This window comes from Theropithecus gelada, chromosome 4 (assembly GCF_003255815.1).
Source record: "Theropithecus gelada isolate Dixy chromosome 4, Tgel_1.0, whole genome shotgun sequence".
In the NCBI taxonomy this organism is placed as follows: Eukaryota; Metazoa; Chordata; class Mammalia; order Primates; family Cercopithecidae; genus Theropithecus; species Theropithecus gelada.
In genome coordinates, this window is record NC_037671.1 from 43,443,703 (window position 1) to 43,470,684 (window position 26,982).

Consider the following 26,982-nt stretch of genomic DNA (forward strand, 5'->3'; position numbering starts at 1 on the left):
GTGTATAACAGTGAAAAACTCTCCCATCTATGTCTTCCAGACACCAGTTGCCCTCCCCAGAGATAATCAGTGTTACCACTTCCTTGTGTACCCTAGCAAAATTATTCTATGCACATGTAAGCAATAGTATATAGTTACTGCAACCTTCTTTCCCACAAATGGTGGTGATAGGTAATAACACCCTGCAGTACTTCATCCTTTTTTTTTTTTTTTTTTTTTGGCATTCCCTTTTGGCATTTTTTTTATTGAGAAAAAATTCACCCTTTTAAGGTATACAATTCGGTGCTTTATAGTATATTTGTAAGACTGTACAATCATCACCACTATCTAATTCCAGAACATTTTTATCACCCCAGAAAGGAACTCTGGTCCCATTAGGAGTCACTCCCCATTTCCTCTTTCCCCAATCTTTGTAACCACTAATATATTTTCTGTCTTTAAAGATTGGCCTATTCTGGACATTTCATATAAATGGAATTATTATACATGGCTTTTTCTTTCAGTTAGCATAATGTTTTCATGGTTTATTTATGGTGTAGGGTTACTCTTTATGGCCAGGTAACATTCCATTGTACCACATTGTGGCACATGATGCCACATTTTATTTATCTGTTCATCAGTTGGTGGACACTTAGGTTGTTTCCAGTTTTTAACTATTGTTATAAATAATGCTATGGTAAACATTCATGTATAAGTTTTCGTGTGAACATAGGCTTTCAATTCTCTTGAGTATATACCTATCTTGGCATTTCCAGGAATTTCCAGGTCATACAGAAATTCTGTGTTTAACTTTTTGAGGAACTGTCAAACTGTTCTCCAAAGCCTCTGTACCATTTTACATTTTCACCAGCAATTTCCATAGCCTAGCCAACACTTGCTTTTGTTTGTCTTTTTTATTATAGCTATCCTAGTGGGTATGAAGTGGTATCTTATGATGTTGATTTATATTTCCTTAGTAACTAATGATGTTGAGCATCTTTTCATGAGCTTACTGGACACTAGTATATCTTCTTGGAGAATGTCTATTCAAATTATATGCCCATTTTTTAATTGGAGTTTTTGCCTTTTATTGCTACATATTACAAGTTTTAAAAATATATTCTGCATACTGGACCCTTATTGGGTTTGACTTGCAAATATTTTCTCCAATTCTGTAAGTTGTCTTTCCACTTTCATGACGAAATCATTTTGCAAAATGTAAGTTTTTAATTTTGATGAAGTCAATGTATCTATTTTTTAGTTTGGATCTTTGTGCTTTAAGTGTCATATCTAAGAAACTATCAACTAATCTGAGGTCACAAAGATTTACTCATGTTTTCTTCCAGGAGAGAAAAATCGACTTTTTATTTTGGCTTTTACATGTAGGTCTTCAATTTATTTTGAGATACTTTTTGTATATCATGTGAGGTCATGTTACAAAATCATGCTTTTGCATGTGGCTATCCAGTTGTCCTAGCACCATTTGTTTTTAAACAAAATATTCTTTCACTTATTTAATTGTCTTGACGACCTTGTTGAAAATCAGTTGATCTTAAGTGAATGGGTTAATTTCTGGCCTCTCCATTTATTCTGTTGGTCTATATGTCTATCCTTATGCTAGTACCATACAGTCTTGATTATTGTAGCTTTATAGTAAGTTTTACAATCAGGAAGTGTGAATCCTTCAACTTTACTCTTCTTCTGCAAAATTGTTTTGGCTATTCTGGGTCCTTTGTGTTTACATACAAATTTTAGGATTGGCTTATCGATTTCTGCCAAAAGGACAACTGTAATTTTGATAGGGATTGCCTCAAATCTATAATTAATTTGGGAAGAATTGCCATCTTAACAATACTAAGTCCTCTGATCCATGAAACTGGGATATCTTTTCCATATATTTAGGTCTTCTTTAATTTATTTCAATAATATTTTGTCATTTTAATGTATAAATGTTAGACTTCTTTTGTTACATTTATGCCTAAATATCATATTCTTCTTGATACTATTATAAATGGAATTGTTTTCTAAATTTCATGTTTGAATTGTTCATTGCAAGTATATATAGAAATACAACTGATTTTTGTGTATATATAGTTTTCTTTTTATCTCAGACAAGTTAGATAATGTGTATTGATTTTGCATCCTGAAACTTTGCTGAACTTACTAGCTCTAAATTTTTTTTTTAGATTCCTTAGGATTTTACATATGCAAGATCATGTCATTTAAAAATAGATGCTTTTCTTTCTTTCTAGTCTGGAATCCTTTTATTTCTTTTTCCTTTCTAATTTCTCTTTCTTAGAACCTTTAGTACAATGTTGAATAAACGTGGCAAAGAGTGAATATTCCTGTCTTGTTCCCAATCTTGGGGGAAAGATTTCAGTCTTTCACCTTTAAGTGTGCTGTATGCTTTTGATAGATGGCCTTTATCATCTTGAGGAAATTCCCTTCTATTCCTATTTGTTGAGTATTTTTGACATGATATGGTGTCAGATTTTGTCGAATGTTTTTTTGGCATCTGTTGAGGTGACCATGTGGTTTTTGTCCTTTGTTCTATTAATATGGTATAATATCACATTGACTGATTTTTATATGTGAAATCAACTTTGCATTCCTGGGATAAATCCCACTTTGGCATGGTGTATAATGCTTTTTATCTGTTACTATATTCTATTTGCTAGTATTTTGTTGAAGATTTTTACATCTCCATTGATAAAGGATGTTGGTCTGTAGTGTTTTTGTTTTTGTTTTTTCTTGTGATTTCTTTGTCTGTTTTTTGGATTAAGGTAATACTGGCCTCATAGAATGAGTTAGGAAGAATTCCCTTCTCATTTATTTTTTAGAATAATTTGTAAAGGGTAGGTTTTTAAATTCTTTAAATATTTAGTAGCATTCACCAGTGAAGCCATCTGGGCCTGGGCTTCTCGTTGTGAGTTTTTTTTTTTTTTTTTTTTTTATTACTAATTTAACCTCTTTACTTGTTACAGATCTATTCAATTTTTTATTTCTTCTTGAGTCAGTTTCAGTAATTTGTGTCTTTCTAGGAATTTGTTCATTTCACCTAGGTTATCTTAACTTGTTGATATACAATTGCTCATAGTATTCCTTTATAATCCTTTTTCATATCTTAATGCCAGTAGTTGTCCCTCCGATTTCATTCTGTATTTTAGTGATTTGAGTCTTTTTTTTTTTTTTTTTTTTCTTGGCTAGTGTAGCTTAAAAAGGTTTATCAATTTTGTTGATCTTTTCAAAGAACCAACTCTTGGTGGTGTTGATTTTTCTCTATTATTTTTCTGCTCTCTATTTCATTTCATTCATTTCTCTTCTAATTTTTATTATTTTCTTCCTTCTGCTTGCTTTGATTTTAGCTTACTCTTCAGTCTAGTTGCTTCAAGTAAAAGATTAGGTTGCTGTTTTGAGATCTTCTTCTTTAATGTAGGTGATTAAAGCTATAAGTTTCATTCTAAGCACTGATTTTGCTACATCCCATAAGTTTTGGTATATTGTGTTTATATTTTTATCTCAAAGTGTTTCTAATTTCCCTTGTGATTTCTTCTTTAACACAGCTGTCATTTAGAAGTATGTTGTTTAATTTCTACATATTTATGCATTTCCAAAATTTACCTCTGTTACTAATTTCTAATTTTTTCCATTATGGTAAGAGAACATACTTTGTCTAATTTCAGTCCTTTTAAATTTATGGATACTTGTTTATGGTCTAATATATAGTGTATCCTAGAGAATGCTGCGTGTACACTTGAGAGGAATATGTATTCTACTGCTGTTGGGTGGAGTGTTTTATAACTGTCTGTTAGGTCTAGTTGATTTATAGAGTTGTTCATGTCTACTGTTTCCTTGCTGATTTTCTGTCTACTTGTTCTATCCATTTTTTAAAGTGAGATATTGAAGTCTCCAACTATTACTCTTTACTTTTCTATTTCTTCCTTTAATTGTCAGTTTTTGCCTCACATTTTTTGAAATCCTATGGTTAGGTGCATATATATTTATAATTGTAGTATCTTCTTGATGGATTGACCTTCTTGTCATTATGATGTCCCTTTTATCTCTAGTAACAATTTTAAGTCTTAACTCTATATTTTGCCTGATATTTGTATAGTCATTCCAGCTCTCTTTAGCTAGTTTTCATGGTATATGTTTTTACATTCTTTCACTTTCAACCAGCTTGTGTTTTTTAATCTAAAGTTTTTCTCCTATAGGCAGCATGTAGTTGGATCATGTATTTTTAATGCATTCTGCCAATTTCTGCCTTTTAATTAGAATGTTTAATCCATTTACATTTAATGTAATTACTATAAAGTTAGATTTATGCCTGCCATTTTATTTGTTTTCTATTTGTCTTATGTCTTTTTGCCTCTCTTCATCAACTGCCTTCTGTTGTGTTAAATGTTGTGTTAAATAGATAATTTTAACTTTAGCTTTATAATTGTTCATCTATGAAGTTCTCTTTTAAATCAAATAGATAGGGAGAAAGACATTTTTCCTAAGTAAACATTCCCTCTATTGATGCAAGTCTTTGGTTAATTTCCAGAGTTCTGAAAAAGTTGATTCTGAATATATTTGCCAGTTTTCTTGTTTCTTGTTGCTGGTTTTTTTTGTGTTTTTTTTTTTTTTTTTTTTTGACAGAGTCTTGCTCTGTCACCCAGGCTGGAGTGTAATGGCACAATCTCAGCTCACTGCAACCTCCACTGCCCAGGTTCATGCAATTTTCCTGCCTCAGCCTCCTGAATAGCTGGAATTACAGGCATGTATCACCACACCCGGCAAATCTTTGTATTTTTAGTAGAGATGGGGTTTCACCATATTGGCCAGGCTGGTCTCAAGCCCCTGACCTCAGGTGACCCACCTGTCCCAGCCTCCCAAAGTGCTGGGATTACAGGCATGAGCCACCACGCCCGGCCTTCTTGTTGCTTTTTGGAGGAGAGAGTTTTCACAGGTTCTTACTCTGGCATGTATCAGTTTTAATGTATGAGTTCTTTTATGGCTTCTGAGTTTGGTTCATTCTTGAAAGGGCTCTTTTCTCTCTAAAATTATTTTAACTATTCCTCAACAGTCTTTCAACTATTTTTTAGGCCAATTTTATCAAAATAGTATTTACATTTAGGAAAATGTACCCATTTTAGCGATAGGTTTTTGACAAATATATATACCTATGTAATCACTAGCACAATCATGATAGAGAACATTTCAACCAAAAAAGTTATTTCAGGTCCCTTTGTCATCATTCCCATTCCATCAATACTCCCAGCTTCGACACAAAATACTCTCATTATATTTTTCATTGTCTTTGTGTTATTTCTCCTTTGTCATTTTTTATTTCAGTCTTAAGTTGCCTAACAGTGTCTCTTTCATTTTATTTTAAAGAATCTGTTCTTTTATGTATTAGTTATATCATTTTTCTCTTTTAAAATTAACTTCGGTGGCTTAAGCCTGTAATCCCAGCACTTTGGGCGGCCGAAACGGGCGGATCACGAGGTCAGGAGATCGAGACCATCCTGGCTAACATGGTGAAACCCCGTCTCCACTAAAAAAATACAAAAAATGAGCCAGGCGAGGTGGTGGGCGCCTGTAGTCCCAGCTACTCGGGAGGCTGAGGCAGGAGAATGGTGTGAACCCGGGAGGCGGAGCTTGCAGTGAGCTGAGATCCGGCCACTGCACTCCAACCTGGGCAACAGAGCAAGACTCCGTGTCAAAAATAAATAAATAAATAAATAAAATAAAATTAACTTTTTGAGTAAGATGCTTAATTGTTAAGAGTGTGAATTTTCCTCTGAGTACTTCTTTAACTGAATTCCAAAGGTTCTGATATGAGGAGGTCATCTCACCATGTTGCCTGCATTTGCTTTGCTTTATATTGCATGTGTTTCTTATTATAAAATTTAGAATGGCAGTATTTTCATCTTAGAAGTTACTTTTATAACTATAACTTTGGTTGGTATTCATAGACTTCCTATCATGATCAATGATGGAATTTTTATATTTCCTCTTCCTTACCATTCAATTGATTGTTATTTTTCTTAGTATTTTCCTTTATACTCAAAAGTAAAAATACACTTTTTACTTCTGACATGTTCTAAAAAGTTCTAAATATATTCAGACCATGGTGAGTTTTTCCAGAGGGTTCTTTTTAGTCTTTATTCTGCCCTTTTTTCTGCCACCTGTCCACTCCCCAGCAGGCAGTCCCTAGTCATTAGTTGATTGGTGGGCAAATTGGAGCCCAGGGCACACCACTTGTCCTTCTTCCTGAGGTGCTTAGGCCAAGCTTAGGGCCCCTCCAGATGGCGAAAACCTCTTTATGCCTAGCTATTTGTGATTGTAACAAGACTGGGTTACTGAGCATTTCATCCCAATATGGGCAAACACATACATCCCTCAGTATCTGGGGGGGATTAGTTCTAGGACCCCTGTAGATACCAAAATCCATGGATGCTCAAGTCCCTTATATAAAATGGTGTAGTATTTGCATATAACCACACATCTCCTCATATACTTTAAATCATCTGTAGATTACTTAAAATACCTAATACAATATAAATATTATGTAAATAGTTGTTATACTGTATTGTATAGGGAATAATGACAAGGAAAAAGTCTGTACATGTTAAGTACAGACATAACCATTTTTTTCTAATATTTAAAGAAATATCTAATATTTCTTTTTTTTCAATATTTTTGATCCACACTTAAATCTGTGGATACAGAACCCATGGATATGGAGGGATGACTATATTTTCAAATTGAACAGTTTCAGAAGAAATTCTGGCAAGTCCTTAAAGGCTCTTTCACCCCTAGCCTGAACTAGCTTTCATTCACACTTGACCATGGCCATTCCTTTACCATTCCCTTTTCCCTCCCCTCAGTTCATTTCTCCATGGGGCCCTTCCCAGGCTCCAGAGTTTAGACCAAGGGAAACAGTGTTACTAGATGACCACCTAGTTAAGAGACAGCCAGCTCTGGTAAGACTGATGTCTGTAAAGGTCTTCTAGTGCTTGAAAATCCTGTGTCCTGCCAAGGAACAGACTTGGTGTCTATTTCCATTTTTGTCCTTGCTCCTGTTTCCTTTCAGTCCCATTTCTCATACACCATTTGTCCTGGGTCTCTTTTAACTATCATTAACCCATCACCACCCCCACCCCATCATATGGTGTCGCATCATGTCACATATTCACAAGGTGCAGAGCAGAAAGGAGAAGAACTTCCCTGACTCACGCAAATGAATCTGTACTTGGAGGCATCATGAGAGAAGCAAAAAATACTTTTGAGGAAGACTTTTCAGCATCCCTTGAATCAAACTGCATTGTAGTGTTCTGACCAGGGAAGGAAACCATTTCCCCACTGACGAGAGACAGGAGATCATACAGCACAAAATTCAGACCAGAGTCTTTTCCGTTCACAGGCCAAGCAATTAGTCAAACTTGGGCAGTTTCCTTTCTCATTCAGCCATTAAGAGTTTGCACATCATTATTAGGATTTATTTAGCCCAGTGTGTAATGGCAGAAGAACCAGTGGGGGAGTGGGGTACAGGGAGGTCTTCCCCAAGACATCTCAGTCATAGCTGAACATCACTTTCCCTGACAGTAAAGTTAGGACATTGGATTCGATCTTAAAGTCCCTGGTTGCTCAGATATCCTAAGGATCCTAGGGCATGAACTGGCTGAATGGATGCATAGAACCCCTAGGGATGGTCCTCATGAGTTTACAGTGTGATGAGTTTAGCTGGATGGAGTCTGATTGTTAGGTGGATTCTGGGCTGGCCCACAAGAGGCCCCTCCACCCTTGTTCCCTCCCGGGAAGATGACTGTGGCATATGTCACAGGCTTGGAGCAGACCAGGACCTTAGGAGGTAGAGTGGGCAATGAGGATGGAGCTGGGAGTGATGGTTTTCCTGATGGGGGATCAAGAGGTAGGCTGGTGTAGGTAGTATTGTCAAATGAAGGTGGTGAGTCAAGTCTAACGTGTGGTACATCCAAAGGCAATTCAGCAGCCAGTCCAGAGTCACTGACGTGGTGGACCACTGAGGAGGGATTCTGAAACAAAAGTAGGCAAATCAGGAATGCCTCCCTCTGCCCCAGATCTCCCTTTGGTGGGAAGCCCAGGACCACACTAGATCTCTCTCTTGAATCCTGAGTATGTCAGTGGGCAAGAGGGCTTCATTGTGAAGATTTTCCAGCCCCAAGTTTCTCCCCAAGTCTGGGAGGGTGGGATGCCAAGGGAGACCATTAGTGTCAAGTTTACAGCATTTACGAAGAGGGTTTCGACCCCAGCTAGGTCCCAGTCCTTTCTCCACCCCATCATCCTAGGACCTCTCAGTGAGTGTGATGAATGGAAAGTCTGGGGAATTTGGCTGCGGGCCTGCAGAGGCTTCTTACCATGCCTGAAACTCTGCTGCTCACGAATCGGCCACTGACACCAAGCCTGTTCCCTGGCAGAACAGACAACAGCAGCATAGTCTGCTTCCGGGGCTAGCTCAGAGCCCTTCCCTCACTCCCTTCCTTCAGAAGCCTCTGAAACCTCTTCACTACTGCAGACTCACCTTCCCCACTCCCACCACCAAACCTTTACCCCTTCCATCTCCCCAGCCTGCTGGAAATCTCCTCACCCACTTATGGTTTCCAGAGCTCCCTTCAACCCACCTCAGCACTCAGCCTACCTCCCGAAACCCTTTCCCCACCTTCTCCAATGCCTTTCCTCCCATTACATTGCCCCACCGTTTCTAATTCCTGTCTTTCTGCAGGCTGCTCCCATTGAATCTCCTTCCCTCCCCTCCATCCCTCAGCCCTGGAAATTCTAGGATATGGGGGCCTTGAGACTTAAGCCCAGGTAAATCCATTTGTAGGGGGATTGGACCTAGACTCCTGGCCTTATCTACACAACTGGTTGATACAGGAATGGTAGGGCCAGGCTGAGATAGGAAGATAGCCACCTACCTTTTTTCCTCTTGGCCATCACAGCAAACAGCACCACCGCTGCCACCAGCAGGCCTACCAGGAGCACAGCACCCCAGATCAAGGGGATGCTGAGGAACAGAAAGGGATAGGTAGGCTTAGACCTGAAGCCTGTGGGGAGCTGCTGGCCAGGAGCCCTGGAGCAGCGACAGAAGGGTTACGTTCTCGATTGGGAGAGGGAGATGGAATAGAATGGGGAGGGCTGACTGAGGCAGGGCAGAAGAGGGACTCATTAAGGTGTCCTGGCTGAAGATTCACCAGCATGAAGGGACCATTGCTGAACCAGGACAGAGAAGTATGTATCTGTCTGTCGTCTGTCCAGAAGTTCCCCAGAGGTGGGAAGAATCATAGGTTTTCCCCTTCGATTTAGTTTGGAGCTCTAAACAAGTCATTGTCTCCACTACCACCCTTTTCCTGGCCTCCCAAATCCAATCTTGTCAGTACCTCTTCTCATCCTGGCTGGGTTCCAAAGGGTTGGCACTGCCTGCAGGGTCTGAGAATGCGTTCTCAGCCAGACTGCCAATCTTATGGATCTCTTCTTCATCCTCTGTCAGGCCAGGAATGGAGTCAGAAGGAAACATTTAATGAGTGCATGCCCATGTGGGCAGGCTTCAATATCCTGTTGAGTTATGAGGGACTGGAGGAGTGGAGCCAAGGAAGGAGAGGACCCCAGGAAGAAACACAGAAAGGGGAGGATGGGATGTTCTTTAGGGGCCTGTCATTCCACAGGTCAGGAAATGGCACTGGCTTTTTATGTCTTTACCTGGTTGTGACTACACCCCCTTTTCCCTGTACCACCAGCTCCCCCCATCTTCCTGCTGCATTTCTTCCCTTTTACCTGCTCTACCCCTCACCCTTCTGGCCTTATCAAGCTGTTCAGTCTGTGTAAAAACACCTACTGGATGATCTGTACCCACCTCTCCTTCCCACCCGAACAGGTTTCTCCAGTTCTCATCCTCAGGGTGACATAGCTCCTGGCTCTCATGGGTCTTAAATGGGGCCTCCTCACATACCTGCAACCCTGCAACCCCAGCCCAAGCTCTGCCCTCAGGACTGAAGGAAATCTGGGTGGGTCCTCATGTGATGCAACACTAACCAACTGACCCTTGCTGAGAGGCTTGCTGGGATCCTGAGACTCAGTTTGAGGACAAGGCTTCTGTCACCCATAGGATGTGCTTGACTTCTGGCTGTAGGACTTGGGGTTGGTTTCTCTGGGCCTGGAGACTTGTCTTAGGAACGTGGCCAGTCCTTTCAGACCGACTGGAATGGGGCCTTGCCTTGTTCTTGAGAGATTCACCATTCCTACTCCCCTTCCTATGCCACACCAGGAACTGGGGCTGCTGTGGCACATGTCCTGCCCTCCTGGTGCCTATTAGGCTGCCTTTGACCACCTTCTCTGAAGCTAAATGCTCGCCTGAGCTGCAAGCCACATCATCTCTGGATGCTATGTGCCACCTGCCTGCCTGAACATCATTCTCCACAGCACCTGCCCCATAGCAGCAGGTCGGGGGCCCAGCTCCCTGCCTCCCTGACCCTCCTCCCAGGGAGTCTCATCTTGTCACAATTTGCCTTTTAAGGAGTTAGAACCTGAATTTAGTAACTCAAAGTGTCAAGGAATGAGGAGGGCAAAGAATGACAAGGATTAACAATATATTTATAATATAAGACAATAACCACGGGCTTGAGATGAGAAGGATTCTAATGACAACATAGTCTACCCTCTTATTTAGAGGAAAAAAAACAAGGGAAGGGGCTGGGGCGGTGGCTCATGCCTGTAATCCCAGCACTTTGGGAGGCCAAGGCGGGCACATCACTTGAGGTCAGGAGTTCAAGACCAGCCTGGCCAACATGATAAAACCCCGTCTCCACTAAAAATACAAAAAGTAGCTGGGCATGGTGGCGGGCACCTGTAGTCCCAGCTACTCGGGAGGCTGAGACACAAGAATCACTTGAACCCGGGAGTCCAAGGTTGCAGTGAGCCAATACTGCCATTGCAGTCCAGCCTGGGCAACAGAGTGAGACCCTGTCTCAAACAAAACAAAATGAAACAAAACAAAAAACAAGGGAAGGGAAAATGCTCTACTTAATTTTATTATTTGGGGATTGGGCATAAAATACTTGAGAAAAGGAAGACCTAAAGGTGAAAAAATGGCCAGTTCCATAAAAGAAAAGGAGTGGCTGTCTGTGCTTGAGGTAGCTGACCATTTTCCCTCCAGAACTTTATTTTTAGAACATCCTATCTTTCTTTAAAAAAACCCAACTTTTTAATATTTTAAAATTTTCTTTTAATAAATGCTTGTACACTAGAAAAGTTATGAGCTGTGGGAATGAAACCTGCAAAAACAGTGTCTTTAGTACTGAAAATAGGGTCAAGAATATTGGCTTAAAATATGAATGACAGTTTTTCCATTTTTAAAACGAAAGGAGTTGAAGTAGTTCAGGTACTGAATGTACCCACTTGTAGGTGAGACATACTAGATGCCATGTGAAGACTTATAAAATTAAATAAGATATGCATTCCATAATTCTTAAGCCGCCAAGCCCACTATTACAGGAATAAAACACTGAAAGCTACAAAAATTAATTCTGGTTTTATATACTCAGATTCAACATTGTTTAAAATATTTCTAATTAAAAAATAAATTAGCACCAAGTATGTTGAAAATGCTGGAAGAAGAGGCCAAGTCCCTGGGGTGGGAAGGACATGCCTTCCTGTTGGGAAGCACACTAGTGTGGAAGGGGGAAGGGGATGGTTTTCAGCTGATTTATCTCAGACTTCCCACCCAGTTTGGTTTCCGCTCCCTGCAGAGCTGTCAAGAGGATATCTCCTCCGAATGCCTCCTCCCCAGGGGCCCCCACTCCTCAAGAACCCAAGAGCCCTGGCAATAGGTGGGGGTGGGGAGGGTAGGTCCAAGGGGTGGTAGCTGGCCTAGGATAACTCACCTGGGGGCAGTATGTTCAGAGAGACTCTATGCAAAATCTGGGGCCCCCTGGCCCCATCCACCATGCAGCCATACTCGCCAGCATCCTCCTCCTGCAGGGTAACCATTTCCACCTGCAGCAGACCCCCACCCAGGTCTGTGAGAAACGTACGCCTGCCCGCTGGAGCTCTGCGATCCACAGCTGAGGACACCAGGGGCTGGCACCCCTCCGGCGAGAACCGGCACCACACCTTCTGAGCCTTGACATCCTGGAGCCTGTAGTGGCACTGCACCAGAATGGAGCTTCCCACAGGTGCCTGCAGCACCTCGGGGAGGCTGCCAACTATGCCCTGACCTGGGGAAGAAAAGGAGGTGGGAATTGTGGGCAGGAGCTGGGAGCACCTCCCAGCCCAGCTGCTGGTATGGGTGTGGCGTTCACAGTAACACTTTACTCCTGGGCATGGGGCTGAGTATATGGGGCCCGGAGCTGCAGCTCCTCCTGAACCTTACCTTCTAGTCCCAGGAGCAGCAGCAAGAGCAGGTTGGGGCCCATGGCTGGGCAGAGAAATGTCAACTCCTGGGCTTGCCTGGGGACTGACACAGCATTCCCCTGAGGGCAGGAAACATCTGCCTCAGACAGTCACGTGGGGTTCTCAGTGACTATGGGGTGGGAGACAGGAAATGATGGGCACCTCCAGGAGTGGGGAAAGGGAGTTCTTCCAAGCCCTGGTTGGCTCAGTGCTCAGGAACTGCCCTGAGGGTAAGGGTGGGCAAGACAGGATGAGAAGACCCAAAGAAAGCTAGAAGCCTGCAGTGGCTGGGGCCCAGCTAAGGGGTGAGATGGGAGGATTGTGACAATTGGAGGACAAGAGAGAAAGAGGAAAGATGATCTTCAGGATCTTCCTAATACAGAATCTGAGGGTGCACAGCTGTGACGGAGTAAGGTAGAGTGCCCTGCACCTCACCCAATGCCATTCTCACTCTCAATTCTTTGGGAGTGCTGCCCCACCACCCAAGCTTTTAAGAGGTTGTCCTCGCATGCAGTACAACCTCAAACAGGAAGTTTCACCTTGATCCTGTACCCTGGACTGGGTCTTTCTTCATTTGTTGTCCTGGACACTCTAGACCCCTTCCATCTGGATCCACATTCTTCGGTTCTGGGAAACGAATTATTTCTTTCATAATTACATGTCCATTTTCTTCTCCCCCTCCCTTTTTCTGCAACTCCTTAACTAGTTGGTTATTGAACGTCGTGTGTTCATTTCATTTTTATATCTTTTCTCTCTCATTTTCCATGTTTTTCTCTCTTTTGTTCTGCCTTCAAGGAGATTTCCTCATTTTTCTTCCATCCTTCTATTTTTGTCTTTTAAAATGTTATTTTTTAAAATATTTTTAATTTACAAGACAAGATATTCCTCGTTCTTTGAGCATTTTAAAATTCTGGCATACTATTTTTGTTTCATGAATGCTCTATCTTCTCTGTTGGAAGACAATTCTTCATGAATATTTTCACATTGCTGCATGTTCTAGTCCTTCCATGCAAAGGGTACTGGCCAAGTTTTGTTGGCGGGTGATTGAATAGCAAACATGCCTTGAGTGCAACATCCAGAGATTTGCTTGCATTCTTCCCTTCCTCACCGGAGATTTGTTTACATTCCACAGTAAAGGTTTCTCTCTCTCTCTCCCTCTCTCTCTCTCTCTCTCTTTCTTCCAGAGAGGGAGATACACCAAATTCTCTATATAAACTCCAAGTCTCATAATTTGGGGGTTTCTCTCCTGTGATCCAAGCTCACTGCCTACACAGGAGACTCCTGGCTCTCATTCATGTTGCCCTGTGGAAATGGGCTCAGGGAACTGGGACAAAGTGTGAGTAATAAACCTAATAAACTATCTGACCTCAGACACAGGGGAAGCACCAGTGGTCAAAGAGACTACAGCAGCTGGGGATGGTTAAGAGGGGAATATTGCTCTAATCTGGAGGGTAAGACCTAGAAAAGGGTCTGAAAAGGCCGTTCTCCCTCACTCCCATCTCCTCCCTTCTCACCTCCTTTTTTCCTCTTTTTCCTTCCTTCCTTTGGGAACAAGGGAGTGAGGAATGGGAAACTGGGAGCAGGAGCTTAAGAAAACTAGTTAATGTTTTAAACTGGGCCTTGTGGAAGTGGAAGATTGGGTGACCAACCTCCCCTTTTTGCTTGGGACTGAGGGGTTTCTTGGGACTGAGGGGTTTCATGGGACTTTCTGTGCAAAAACTGAAAAAGTCCTGAACAAACCAGAACGGATCACCCTAGTTGGTGATGTGCTTGCATCTGTCTTGCCAATGCATATCAGGCTTTCTCTGATTGCATTATAGGGAAGTTATTTTCATACTAACAAGCCACCCGGGCATGTTGTATGAAGAGGTGAACTGTATTCAACGCTGGACTAAGTGTTGAATATGGTCCACTGCTGGGTGCTGGGACAGAGGTGACCAGGCAAGTTCCTGGCCTTTACAGACGCATCATGTTGCTGGGCGTTAGATGGAGGAAACCAGTGTTTATTGAGGACCTACTACATGCCAGTCACCTGGCCAAGGACCTTCACAATGTTATTTCTTTCTTTTTTTTTTTCTTTTGAGACAGAGTCTCACTCTGCTACCCAGGCTGGAGTGCAGTGGCGCAACCTTGGCTCACTGCAACCTTGGCCTCCTGGGTTCAAGCGATTCTCTGCCTCAGCCCCCCACATAGCTGGGACTACAGGCAAGTATACAGCCATGCCCGACTAATTTTTGTCTTTCTTTTTTTTGGTACAGACAGTGTTTTGCCATGTTGGCCAGGCTGGTCTTGAATTCCTGGCCTCACGTAATCCACCCCCTCAGCCTCCCAAGGTGCTGGGATTGCAGGCGTGAGCCACCACGTCGGCCACAAATGTTATTTCTTTCAACCCCACAAAAACCTTGCAAAGTAGGGGAAGTGGTTGTTTTGTTTGTTTATTTCTACAGGCGAGGGCACTGAGGTGTAGAGGGATTGAAGAGGTTGCCTAAGGTGTCTTAATAGGAGGCAGAGTTGAAATTTGAGGCCAAATGGCCTCACTCCCCTTCAGTCCAGAGTGCTCCCAGAGAGTCTGAGGCAGGGGAGCCTGGGTGATTCCAATCCAGAGGGGAATGTCTCTGACACGGCAGAAAAGGAAAGAGAAAAGGCCAAGCTCCCAGGAGGAGGAAAGCCTGATTCTGGGCTGGGGCTGACGGCAGCCACTGCCCTCGAGCACAAGGCAGGCTGCGGGGAGCCTCCCAGGCCATGTCATCAGCACTGGTGCCCACAACTGGGGTGGGGGAGAGGGAGGTGGAGAAGGCGCAATTTGGGCTCGGCTCATTCTTGGTGTCTACCTGTGCCCTGGATCTATAGGAAGGGGGCACTGCCCCAGGACACAATAAGGAAGTTTAATGTGCCCCTGAGCCAGGCAGGCCATGGGAACACAGACTGGACCAGAATCCTAAGTCTCCAGGGCAGGGAGCCAGTGGAGCAGCTTACATTGGGTGTGGATAAGGCAGGGTTGGGGCACAGCTGGAGCCAGGGGAGTGACATGTTGAAGTGAGGCTGGAACATGAGGGCCATGCTGGGAGCTCCATCCTGGTGATTTAAACCTTAGGTGCCCAAGCCCAGGTTAGGTGGCAAAGCCGCCATGTGAGTGGTGGCCACAGGGGATCCTGGGCATCCACTTCTCTTGGGCCCAGTCCAGAGAGCCTAAGAATGTGGCCGACTCACTTCTTTCCCCTGCAGCTCACCCTCAGGGGAGTCTCCTCCCAGTTTCCCCCAGAGCCTTGGCCAGGGTGGTGTGTGTGTTGAAGAGAGAGATGAGGTTGCATGAGCTGCCCTGGCTGTTCACTCGCCCTGAATACTCCTCCCCGTGATGTCCTCATGGTTCACTTCGTGGCCTCCTTCAAGTGTTCCTCGCCTTCTGGCTGCTGCATTTAAGATAGTATCATCCCCTGTCCCTCCCGCACACCCATACTCCTAACCCTGCTTGATTTTAATTTTTTCTTCAGCACGTTTTGCCTCTAACAGGTGATCAGATTGACTTATTTACTGTGTGCATCGTCTGTCTCCTCTCCTCCCGCTAAAGTGAGCTCTGTGCGGGCACAACTCTTGCCTGTTTTGTCCACTGTTGTATTTCCAGTGTTCAGAATAGCACTCGCCACAGACTAGTTGCTCAAACTAATACTTGTTGAATAAATAAGTAGGAGTGAGTTAGAGGAAAGACCACCTTGAATGCCAAGTGAAATTTGGATTTCCAGGCTCTACTGGGGATTTTGGCTGGGGATTTTGGATAGGTTCCTTTCCATTGTTGAGCCTCAGTTTCCCTTCTATATGATGAGGGGCTTGAACCATCAGTTCCCAGTTTGATATGCTGTACATTATGAAGCCCTTGTCATTTCTCCAAAGGCGAAGTGACATGATAAAAACAGAGATCTAAGAAGATGAATGGATGAGTCTGCCAGGAGTTGACCTTGATGGGGAGGAACTGAGTCAGCTGGAGGGGGCCTTGAGGCAGGGACTTCCCATAATCCAGGGGAAGCTGATGGAGAGGGTGAATGCGGGGGAGGAGAGCAGAGGAAGACTGGATGCTAGAGAAACCCCAGAGGAGGAGGCAGAACTTGGCAATCAGATCTAGGGAAGGGAGGAGAGAAGAAAAAAACTGACTGGGCGATTGAAGCCTGTGAGAATGGAGGGATGTGGTATCCTGTGGTCTTGGTTCTCAAGGAGCAAGATCTCTTATCTTTTTCTCATCCAGATTCATTTTCTTACCCCTGTGGAAGAAAATGAGACTTTCATGAAGCCCACAATTATCCAGTTAAATATGACAGTCTTGGGTTTATTTGTGAGTGTTTAAAATGTCCAGTGTTCAATAGTTGTCAGGTGTTCTTACCACCTCCCCGCTCCCTCAAACACTCCCTGTTTCCAGAGTCCAGGAGAAGCAGTGTCCAGGCAGAGGAGTCTCTTGCCAGAGCAGAACAAGGAGTCCTGGTGGCCAAGTAGCACATATGCAGGCTGGGCTGGTCCCTGGTGGGACTTCTCCTGGGCTTTTCCTCCCATCGTCTTCCTCACGTGTCTCTCAGCCCTGCAATAGTCCAAGGACTCATGTGGCCCCTCTCAGCACCACCTCCCATCCCTGCCAAGTCCACCTTCGATTGGCTGTGCTCTCCAAGCTCACCTGGCAGAGTTTGGAGCTGGTGCCCTGGGTCATGGCCACAGTCCGGTTCACTAGGTGGATGTGTCCCTGGCTTCTGTCCATGCCAGGCTGCAGCCCAGAGGGCGCTGGCTGCTAGAATCTTGATGAGAAAGATGCAGGCCAGGAGGAGAAGGACGGAAGTGGGTGGGAAGGGGATTTCTCCTTCCAAGAGGCTCCTTGGAGAGACAAGAGGGCAGATGGGAGCCTTGAGATGGCCCACAGATTAGAATCTTCTCTCAGGGAATGAGGAGAAACCAGGAGCTTCTAGGACCTCAGCACACCTCCCCACCCAGCACCATCCCTGGGATGGGTCTTTTTGGGGCTTTGGGAGCCCATAGTCAAGAGACTTGAGTTCTAGGCATGCTCTGCCACTAACCTGCTGAGTGCACTTAAACACACCACCTTCCCTCACTGAGCAGTTTTCTTCTGTATACAGTGCTATGCCATGGGGGTGTGTGTGTACACACATGTGTGCTCAGTGGTTATATGAGCAACGTTTAAACACCAGTACACAGGGATGGACCAGTCAGAACTGATTCTGGTCCTACCAAAGAAGCAGAGATCGGGGGGTCTTAGCTTTGTATTAAAGTACTAAAACTTTCATTGTTACTGAATTATGGGGATGTCTGAGGCTGCCAGGGGAGGGGGGGAGCTGGTATTCGGGAGTCTTAAAGCAGCTGCTCTTTACAAACCATTATAGAAGTCTTCCAATAAATGAACAACTGACACAGTCACACTAACTAACTAACATGTAGCAGCTGGTGGAGGGGTGTTTAGATAAGACACATCCAGGGCCCTTCAGGCTCTCATTGCCTTGTAATTTGTAGTTCAGGATGCCCAGCCCCCACCCCCCGTGGGGCTCTGCAGGGTGGAAGTCTGCCCGCGGGTTTTAGGAAAGAACCACCGCTGTACCTGGAGATGCTGTGCTCCACATGGGCGTCCTCGAAGCTCTCAGACTCCCCGGGGACCCAGAGATCTCCAGCATCCCGGTGATCCAGGGGGTCTATGGGAGGCAGAGCCATGAGCCCCCAGCCCCTTCCTCCTTGAGGCAGGGGGAGAACTTTTATGGGTGGGGTGAGGTCCGCTAGGCACTGGTCCTATGTGGATCAAGTCATTACACTCCATAAGCCTCAATTTCCCCACTTATAAAGTGGGCAGTTAGGAACACTTCCTTAATAGCAGGGTTACCAGGATTCCATGACGGCACCTCTGGGCAGTGTCTAGCACCTCATCAGAGCTCAGTAACTGCAACTCCCCCCTCCTTCTGCACAGGGGCTAAGAAGAGCGAATACAATCTTGGATGTACTTGAAAATCCTATCTAAACTGTCAAGCTATCTACACAAGCTATGGGTTACTTTTATTTTTCTGTCTCCCTCTTGGGAGTTGGCTAAGGGAGTTCACTGCCACCCGCCATCCTTAGAAAAGTGGTAGAGGTGGGGTTTGTGTCTAGAACTGGCAGTCTCGCCTGACCTCCCCACATCAGGCAAATACTACTCCTGACCTCATTTCCATGCTAAAGAGCCATACTGGGAGAAGGGGTTGGAAAAGAGGAGAGTCAGAAATGGCCTCTGTAGCCCCAGATTTGTTCTCCTTTGGGGACACAGTTGTGTTCTGAAGACTCAAGCAGAAAGCCTTCTTGGAGGGTGGTCCCTGCGCAAAGCTCGGGGATGGAAAGAGACACCGTGGCCCACCTACTCCCACCTGGAATGGCGATCCCAAGACAGTTCAGTAGCAGGAGGCTTGGAGCACATGTCACACCCTGCCCCCAAATGCCCTCCCCCACAACAAAAACTCACCGGAACCCTGTGGGGTCAGCAGGACAGACACCACCCTCTCCATTTACAGATGAGAGAATGGAGGCCCAGAGAAGGGAAGCACATTGCCCAGCACAAGCAGTGTACTTTTCTAGGGGTGATTTTCTGTACCAGGTTGGTGCTTCACTTACGTTGATAGGACCATTGGTTGGTTGGTGAGGGAAGAAATTAATCTCCTCCTCCTCCTTAAGGACCTCCCATCATGTTCACATGCTAACTGGATGGAGATGGATAAAGCCGTTTGGGCAAGCAGGGACAAGGCCAGGCTAGTTCACAGAATGCCTTAATGCAAAGTAGAGAAAGGTGCCCTTCTTGCAGGTGATGCAGCTCTGCACCAGGGAACACAGTCTGGCAAAAGGAGTCCGGGCTGGGGCGTGGATTTTGGCCCTCTTGTGCAGTGAGCAACCTGCACAACTATCCTTGGTAGCCCTGAGTAGGGAGATGAGACCCACATGATGGGTTTTCTCAGGATTCCTGAGAGCCCAGTGGGTGGTTCTGCACACAGACGCCCAAAACATGAGGCTTGGAACAGGGGCAGGCCAGAGAGGCAGCCACTGCCCACTCACCTGCCAGCACCTCCACCAGGACCTTCCTGAGGGTGTCAGCCTCACTGCCATGGAGGCTTTGGCACTGGTAGAAGCCCGCATCGTGGGGTTGTAGATTCCGCAGTGTAATGGTGAGAGTGCCGCCCAGGGTATCATCTGTGATGGCTGTGCTCCCATTCCGCCTCCTCAGGAAGGACAGCAGCCACAAGTTGTGCGTGCTGACCACGCGCTGGCATGGGCCCTTCTCGCCCAGCTGGCGGCACCAGGCCTTGCGCCTCCCCCAGTGCTTCATGGAGTCATAGGGGCAGGATACCTGTAGGGACTGGCCCTCCACGCCCTGGAACACTGTGGTGTTGTGGGCTCCAGACAGCTCTGGGGAGGAGACATTCATTCACTCCTTCATTTACCAAATACGCATTGAACACTTGCTCTGTGCAGTGACCTAAACAGACAAAAACCCTGCCCTGAAGGAGCTTAGGTTCTTATGCAAGTTGGGAGCAGGTGGCACAGCATGTGTTTGTGGGAAATTGGGAACCAGGAAACCTGGGACCTGGGTTTGGTTTTCTCACAGTTGGTCTTGCTGGGCCTCCTTGGAGAAGTAACTGACCCTTCCTGGGTCTATTCTGGAGACACTTGGTCTTAAAATCCCCTCCAGTTCTGTTCTGCACATCTCTTTGCTGTCATACGGGACTAGGATCTCTCCTCTCGGCCTGGGGCTGGCTCTCCCTGCCCCGCCACTCTTGCTTGCTCTGCAGCCGCCCACATTGGTACCAACTTTCCTGACCTTTAGCTTCCAGCTTCCCTATTTCTGTGGCTTTGTTCCCCTTTCAGGAAGGATCCGTCTCAGAGATATTTTGGGGGAGACATGAGGCTGCTATTTTGGGAACCCTTCTTAGGGCGGGGGAGATGGGCTTAGAGCACTAGCTTGTTGCTGGGGCAGGGGCTGCAGCAGAAGCCCCCAGAGCCCCCTGCTTTGACTTCTCCTCTCTTGGTCCTCCCTTGCCTGCCATCTTCAACTATTACTGTGACAGAGGCTTGAAAGATAGGATTGGACGTTATGCACATGTACCCTAGAACTTAAAGTATAATAATAATAAATAAACTTTAAAAAAAAAAAAAAAGAAAGATAGGATTGGGAAGCTGGTGGCCTGCCTTTTGGAACTAGAGAGACCATATGGGCAGTGGTCCTCTCCCACCTTACCACCTCCCATCCATGCCTCAGGACCCCACCTTCCTCCCCGCCCCCACACCATCTAAAGCTGCAGAAACAAGACTCCATTTGGCACTATCTCTCCTCTTGCCCAGGTTTGTCCAATGCTGTGGGGCAGCAAAAGGTTCACTTCCCTCAGTGGGAAGAAGCAGTTGTGTACAAAAATTTGGTGTGTCAATTCGCCGCAACTCAGTGATGGAAATCTCCAGGCCCCTCACCTCCCATCAAGAGCTGAGGACAAGAGGACCTTCAGAGCAGGGGAGACAGTGCCCCAAAGATGCAGGTGAACATCCTCATGTTCTTTCCTCTTTTATAACTGCAGGGGCTCATAATTAGTGGCTTATAATTTCAGAGGCTATTATCAGTGCCGGCGCCCCCCGAAAGCTTCCCCCAACTGCCAGCTAGTGCCTGGGATGCCACTGTTAGCACTCCTTCCCTTCCAATGCAACCAGAGTCCACCAGCCCCTTACATGTCCACATGCAGGAAGAGTCTGAGGGTGGGTTTTGATACTGGGGAGGGAAGGAGGGTGTGAAGAATATGGGCAGGTTGGGGAGGAGAGGAGTGTAGAACAGGGCACTCAGGCATGCCAAGGACTGCCACCGCCTTCATAATTCACCCCAGGGCCCACCACCTGCTCCCTAACCACATACTCAAAGTGAGGGAAAGAAGGTATCACAGGGCACGGAGAAGATCCTACCTGTGGCAAAGAGTAAGATGAGCAGCCGGAGAGGCTCCATGCCACCCTTCCCTGGCCAAGGGCAGATGCAGAGTGCCTTGTGCAAGATCTTGTCTTTCCCTTGAACTGCAGAAAAGAGAGGATCAGGCATGTCAGGCGCTGCCCACAGGAACTGGGTTCCTGGGGATTAAGCAATAGTCAGGACTGGGGTCTGGAGGCGGTGCAGGGTGGGGAGGGAGGGGGAGGAGGAGTCGGCCACTGCAGCCCTGGCAGAAGGAGCCTGAGTCTCCCAGACCTCTGAGAAGCCAGCCCACCCTCCTGCTGGTGCCAGCCAGGGTGGCCCCCAGATGGCTGGGGCTGGTAAGGCCCTGCACTGCTCAGTTTCCTTGCAGAGCCTAGCCCAGGGATCACTATCCTCACAGCAGTATTCAGACCCTCCACCAGCTGCAATGCCTGCTGTCTTCTGGCTTCAGCCTTGCAAGAGTTGGAGAACAGCTGTGCCCTCAGAAGCCAGGACCCTCACCCAGCCCCTCTTAGTTCTTCCCTCCAGGGCTGTCATTCCTGCAGTGTGGCAGCAGTTCAGTACACAGCTCTGGAGCCAGACTTCCTGCCTTTCTGGGTGTGTAACCACACATCCAAAACCTACCTGTGTCTGTTCCCTGATCCATACAGTAGGAATAACGATAGTGCAAAGGGTTATCAGGAGCACTACATGGGTTCCTACAGGTAAAGTGCTTTCCAGTAGGGCCTGACACATACCATTCAACAAATATTAACTATTACCATTATCCTAGTTAGCAGGGAAAAGGGAAATGGGCTGTCCATAAGACAGAGAATTTTCTCTCCCACCTGGAGTTTTCTGCCCAGGTTTAGCCTTCTTGGAACTGTGGGGTGTCTCCTGTGCACACACTGGTGTTTATTTTGTGCACACACATGCTTGAACTCCTGATCATCCTACCCTACAGGACAGGACAGGGTATTTCCCAGAGTTCTGGGGGTAGGGGTGTGTTTTCCTACAGGTACAGGTTCCCATGAAGGGTGATCGAAGCACAGGGACCCACATGTGCAAAGGCACAGAGGTGTGAAATGGCCCAGTGAGTCAGGGATTGGATGGGGAGGCTTGAGGCAATTCTAGGAGTGGGAAATGGAGTTGTACTGGGAGTGGCAGAAGAGGCTGGAGAAGCCTGCAGGAGCCTGTAGATTGTCAGGGTCTACTTTAGTTTCCTGCAAACACTCACTTCTTTGTTCTTTTATTCATTTATTTACTCATATTTATGGTGCATCTACCTTATGGACAGGGAATGTGCTTGGAGATGGGGAGTTCATAGAGAGGAGAAGACAGGCCTCCACTCAAAGGGTCCACTGCCCAGCCTTGCCCCAAGGGCCTGGGGGCTGAAGATCACTCTGTAGGTACTCTTCTAGGGTCTTTTTCTAAAAGTGAGGTTTATTGGCCCATAATTTACATATACAAAAATTTAACCCTTTTTAAATGTCTGCTTATATAAATTTTGACAAACTCAAGCATCTCTATAACAACCACCACAATCACCAGGTCTATGTAACACAATACCATAATATAGAAAGGTTCATTTCACTCAAGCGAGAGCCCTTGTGCCCATTTTAGCCAGTCTTTTTCTCTCTAATCCAGGGCTTGGCAACTACTGAGCTGACATCCGTGTCTGTAGCGTCCTGCTCTTCCTAAAATGTCATAGACATGGAATTAAACAGTATGTAGCCTCTTGGATCAGTCTTCTTTCACTCATCAGAATAAATTCAGCATGCGTGAAGTTGCATTTCTCAAGAATGTATTCATTTTTATTGCTAAACCGTCTTTCATTCTATAGTTGTATCACAAGTAGCGTATTCATTCACTTGCTGATGGACATTTGGGTTTTTTCCAGTTTGGGACAATTATGACATTCATGTACATATATTTTGTGTGGACGTATGTTTCTATATCCTTGGATAAAATCCTAAGAATGGGAGTGCTAGGTCACATGTAAGTGTATGTTTAAGTCTATGAAAGCTGCCAAAGTCTTTTCCAAAGAGGCTGTACCATTTTTACTTCTTGTCAACGGTTAATATTGTCAGGTTTTTAAAAACCTTCCTAATAGGTTTAAGGTGATATCTCATTCAATTTTAACTTGTATTTTTCTAATGAGTAATGATATTGGACATCTTTTTATTGTTTATTGCCATCTGTACCTTCTTCAGCAAAGTACTTTTGACAAAGTGCAAAATTTTGTCCAATTGTAATTGTTTGTTATTATCATTACTATTGAGCTGTGAAAATTCTTTATATTCTGGATAGCAGTCCTTTATCAGATATGTGATTTGCTAATATTTTCTTCTAGTCTGTAACTTTTTTTCTCATTTGCTTAGCAGCATTAGCAACATCTTTTTTTTTTTTTTTTTTGAAACAGAGTTTTGCTCTTGTCACACAGGCTGGAGTGCAATGACAAGATCTCGGCTCACAGCAACCTCCACCTCCCAGGTTCAAGTGATTATCCTGCCTCAGCCTCCCGAGTAGCTGAGATTACAGGCAGCTGCCACCACGTCCAGCTAATTTTTTTGTATTTTCAGTACAGGCGGGGTTTCACCACATTGGCCAGGCTGGTCTCAAACTCCTGACCTCAGGTGATCTGCCTGCCTCGGCCTCCCAAAGTGCTGGGATTACAGGCATGAGCCACTGCCCCCAGCCTATATGGGTAGATTTTATTGCTAATGAAGTCCAATTCCTTGATTTTTCTTTTTACAATTTGTGCTTTTCTGTGCTCTGTTAAAAAGTTTACCCATCTCAGAGTCACAAATATTTCCTCCTATATTTTTCGTTGGAAGTTTTATAGTTTTAGGCTTTGCACTGTGGTCTATTATTCATTTTTCATTAATTTTTGCATGTGGCATAAGATGCACTTTGCAATTTTTTCAACATATGGATGTCCAATTGTACTAGCATAATTTGTTGAGAAGATTTTCTTTTCTTCATTGAATTACCTTAGTATATTTGTTGAAAATCAATTGACATGTAGGTCTAGTTCTGACTGTTCTGTTCCATTGATCTATATGTCTATTCTTTCTCCAATATCACACTGTCATGATAACTTACTGTAGCTTTATGGTAAGTCTTAAAATCAAACAATGGTTCTTCAAAATTGTTTTGACTATTCTAGTTACTCTGCTTTGCCATGTAAAATATAAAATCAGCTTGTGGGCTTCTAATCCTCTTCTTCTCACCCCCAAAAACCTGTTGGGCTTTCAGTTGGGATTGCATTGACCCTATGGGTTAGTTTTGGAGGGAAATAGACAACACTGCTGAGTGTTCCACGCGATGGACACAATTCAGCTGTCCATTTATTTGTTTCTTCTATGATTTCTCTCATCAGTGTTTTCAGTTTTTAGCATACAAATCTTACACATACATTGTTAAATTTCTACCTAAATATTTTATGATTTGGGGTGTTATTTTACATGATTCTAGCTTTCTGTTTCCTAGGCAGAAGCATAACTCGTCAGCTCCATAATTTTTTGTCTTACTTTCTGGTCCATTTAAGCTGCATATTGGCCCCTTGTCCCCACGCCTTCCCACATGAGGAAAAGATCTTTAAACCTCATGGAAAAGCGAAGGCACCAAGAAATCCTTACCAATTACTCACAGCACACATACATCAAATGCTCTTCCTTAAAATTGTGTTAATTTTTCTGATCCCTCGATCCTCATATTTGAGCACAGAAACAGTTCTGAACCACTCTGCTCCCAAGCACAGGATTCTTCTTTTCCCTTTGCTAAATCTGAGTTCAAAGACACCTGCCACCTCACATCTGGGCACAGAGCTTATGTCCTTCTATCATTACATCTGAACTTCATCACTCACTGATGCGTGCATTCATTCATGTGCCGGCCATGGTGTTACAGAACCGTGGAGCCTTTATGTTCCTAGATATGATAGTGACCATTCCTGGGGAAAGCTTCAGAACCAGAAGCATGACTGGACACATGACATGCTCCTGATGTCTAACTTTAACTGAGACCTCACAGCTGCCTGGTCATCCTCTTCAGAACTCCTGGAGGCTCACTAGTAAGCCCTAGTGTAACTGCTCCAAATCATCACTCTCCTCAAACACACACTTTCACTCTCTTCTCCTTTCTCCCTAGGAGTAAATCAAGACGGTCAAGTATGAGCATCCTCACCCTCTTTTAGATCAGATCCTCCATTATCTTCCTATCCGCACTCAGCCAACCTGAACAGCCAGGAAAGCACTAGATGTTGGTCAGGACCATGGCCAGTGCCAGCCCCTGTGCTAGGCTGGGGAGGCATGTGACTGGAACAGCTGACATAGGAACAGGCCTCTCAAAGCTGGAATAACCCCAAATTGATCAGGCTTATCGTCAGCCTAACCTGGGACAGCCCCTGCAAAGCTTTGCCTGAGAACTGGGCTTAAGGGGGTGGCTGGTGGTGTCCATTCCACCCTTGGCTGGGGCCACCAAACTACAAACATAAGAGCCCACAAATGCCATTCACTAGTAAGTAGCCACTTAAGACTTCTCTTTTCCAGTTCCTTTTTTGATTCTGTTCTGCTTTTACTTTATCCTACCTTCCTACATCCAAACCCCTGCCTTCAAGTCTCAATCTGTATCCCACCTCTGATCTGGCTCAGACTTGACCCTTCTTCCCTTCTCTCTCTTTGTATTTGTACCATCATCCTCTGACACCTTCAGCTCAGACAGCTCTTCCATTTTAACACTTCCTATTTTCCAAGTTGAAGATCTCAAGTCCTATTCAGGGCCAATGACTCCCCTGTCTAAGCCAGGACATCTCCTGGGGGAGTGTGTGTGTGCACGCGAGTGTGTGATGGCACTGGACTGGGTCTCAGGCAGGCAGCAGGCCAGTCTGGCAGCAGCCAATGGGCCCAACTGAAGTGATGCAGGATGTTAGACCAAGGAAAGGGCTGGATGAGAACTCAGGAGATGAGACGAACCCTGGTGCTAAGACTGGTGCAGACATCGCAGGCATCATAGGGCTGAGGTGAAAGCAAAGGGAATCTCTCCTGCCTCTTGATTCAATCAGAACTGCTCCAGATTCTGGCTGGGATCAGGAAGGATATCCAGCCTGCACATGAGGGAAAAGTGTGGGTACTGAAGCCAGGGTGTGAAAGAAACTAAAAATACAGAGTAGGGGTTAAGTACATAGACTTTGGCTTCTTACAAATCTCCGCTTAAACCCAGCTCTGTTATTTACTAGTTATGTGGCTTTGGGCAAGTTTCTTAACTCTCTGAGCCTAGCTTCACTATCTGGGTATGTAAAGTTATGGCATATTGTTAATTGCAAAAAGAAAAAAAAAAAGGTAGTCGGTATTATTTTCCTTCCTCCTCATTCTATTTCTCCCTGAAATCTTCCTTCCATCCTCCTGCCTCACTCCGTCCCAGATGTCCATTTCCTCTTCCCAGGTGACTGTTCTCTCTACCCTGGATGGTCCCTGGCAACTTGCTTTCTCTCCTAATCCTCTCCTAATCCTCTCTTCCAGGGTCTTTGATTTCTTCACTCCCTCCTGTCCACACATTTCTTCTTTAAAAAAAAGAAAAGAAAAGAAAAAGTTTCGACCTTTTCACTCTGGAGAATTTAAAATATACACAAAAAGAGAAGTATAATAAACTCCATCTACCAATAAGCC

At 45.0% G+C, this 26,982-nt stretch overlaps 2 protein-coding genes across 5 annotated transcripts; both read right to left on the reverse strand.

The window, feature by feature from the left end:
* Positions 1-7,365: 7,365 nt before the first annotated feature.
* On the reverse strand, positions 7,366-12,468 carry TREML1 (triggering receptor expressed on myeloid cells like 1). 3 transcript variants are annotated; one of them, XM_025383644.1, is made up of 6 exons: positions 12,371-12,468; positions 11,883-12,215; positions 9,384-9,486; positions 8,922-9,010; positions 8,364-8,416; positions 7,366-8,021 (listed from the first exon to the last, which is right to left on the reverse strand). In XM_025383644.1, the coding sequence occupies exons 1-6, from the start codon at positions 12,411-12,413 to the stop codon at positions 7,707-7,709; spliced, it is 936 nt and encodes a 311-aa protein (XP_025239429.1). In that variant the 5' UTR covers positions 12,414-12,468; the 3' UTR covers positions 7,366-7,706. The 3 variants fall into 3 exon arrangements, with proteins under 3 accessions (XP_025239429.1, XP_025239430.1, XP_025239431.1); XM_025383645.1 differs by lacking the exon at positions 11,883-12,215; XM_025383646.1 differs by lacking the exon at positions 8,364-8,416.
* Positions 12,469-16,682: 4,214 nt separating this feature from the next.
* On the reverse strand, positions 16,683-21,471 carry TREM2 (triggering receptor expressed on myeloid cells 2). Of its 2 annotated transcripts, XM_025383373.1 has the most exons (5): positions 21,334-21,471; positions 19,447-19,797; positions 17,978-18,068; positions 17,048-17,241; positions 16,683-16,954 (listed from the first exon to the last, which is right to left on the reverse strand). In XM_025383373.1, the coding sequence occupies exons 1-5, from the start codon at positions 21,461-21,463 to the stop codon at positions 16,938-16,940; spliced, it is 783 nt and encodes a 260-aa protein (XP_025239158.1). In that variant the 5' UTR covers positions 21,464-21,471; the 3' UTR covers positions 16,683-16,937. The 2 variants fall into 2 exon arrangements, with proteins under 2 accessions (XP_025239158.1, XP_025239157.1); XM_025383372.1 differs by having other exon boundaries at positions 16,701-17,241; positions 21,334-21,462.
* Positions 21,472-26,982: the final 5,511 nt, after the last annotated feature.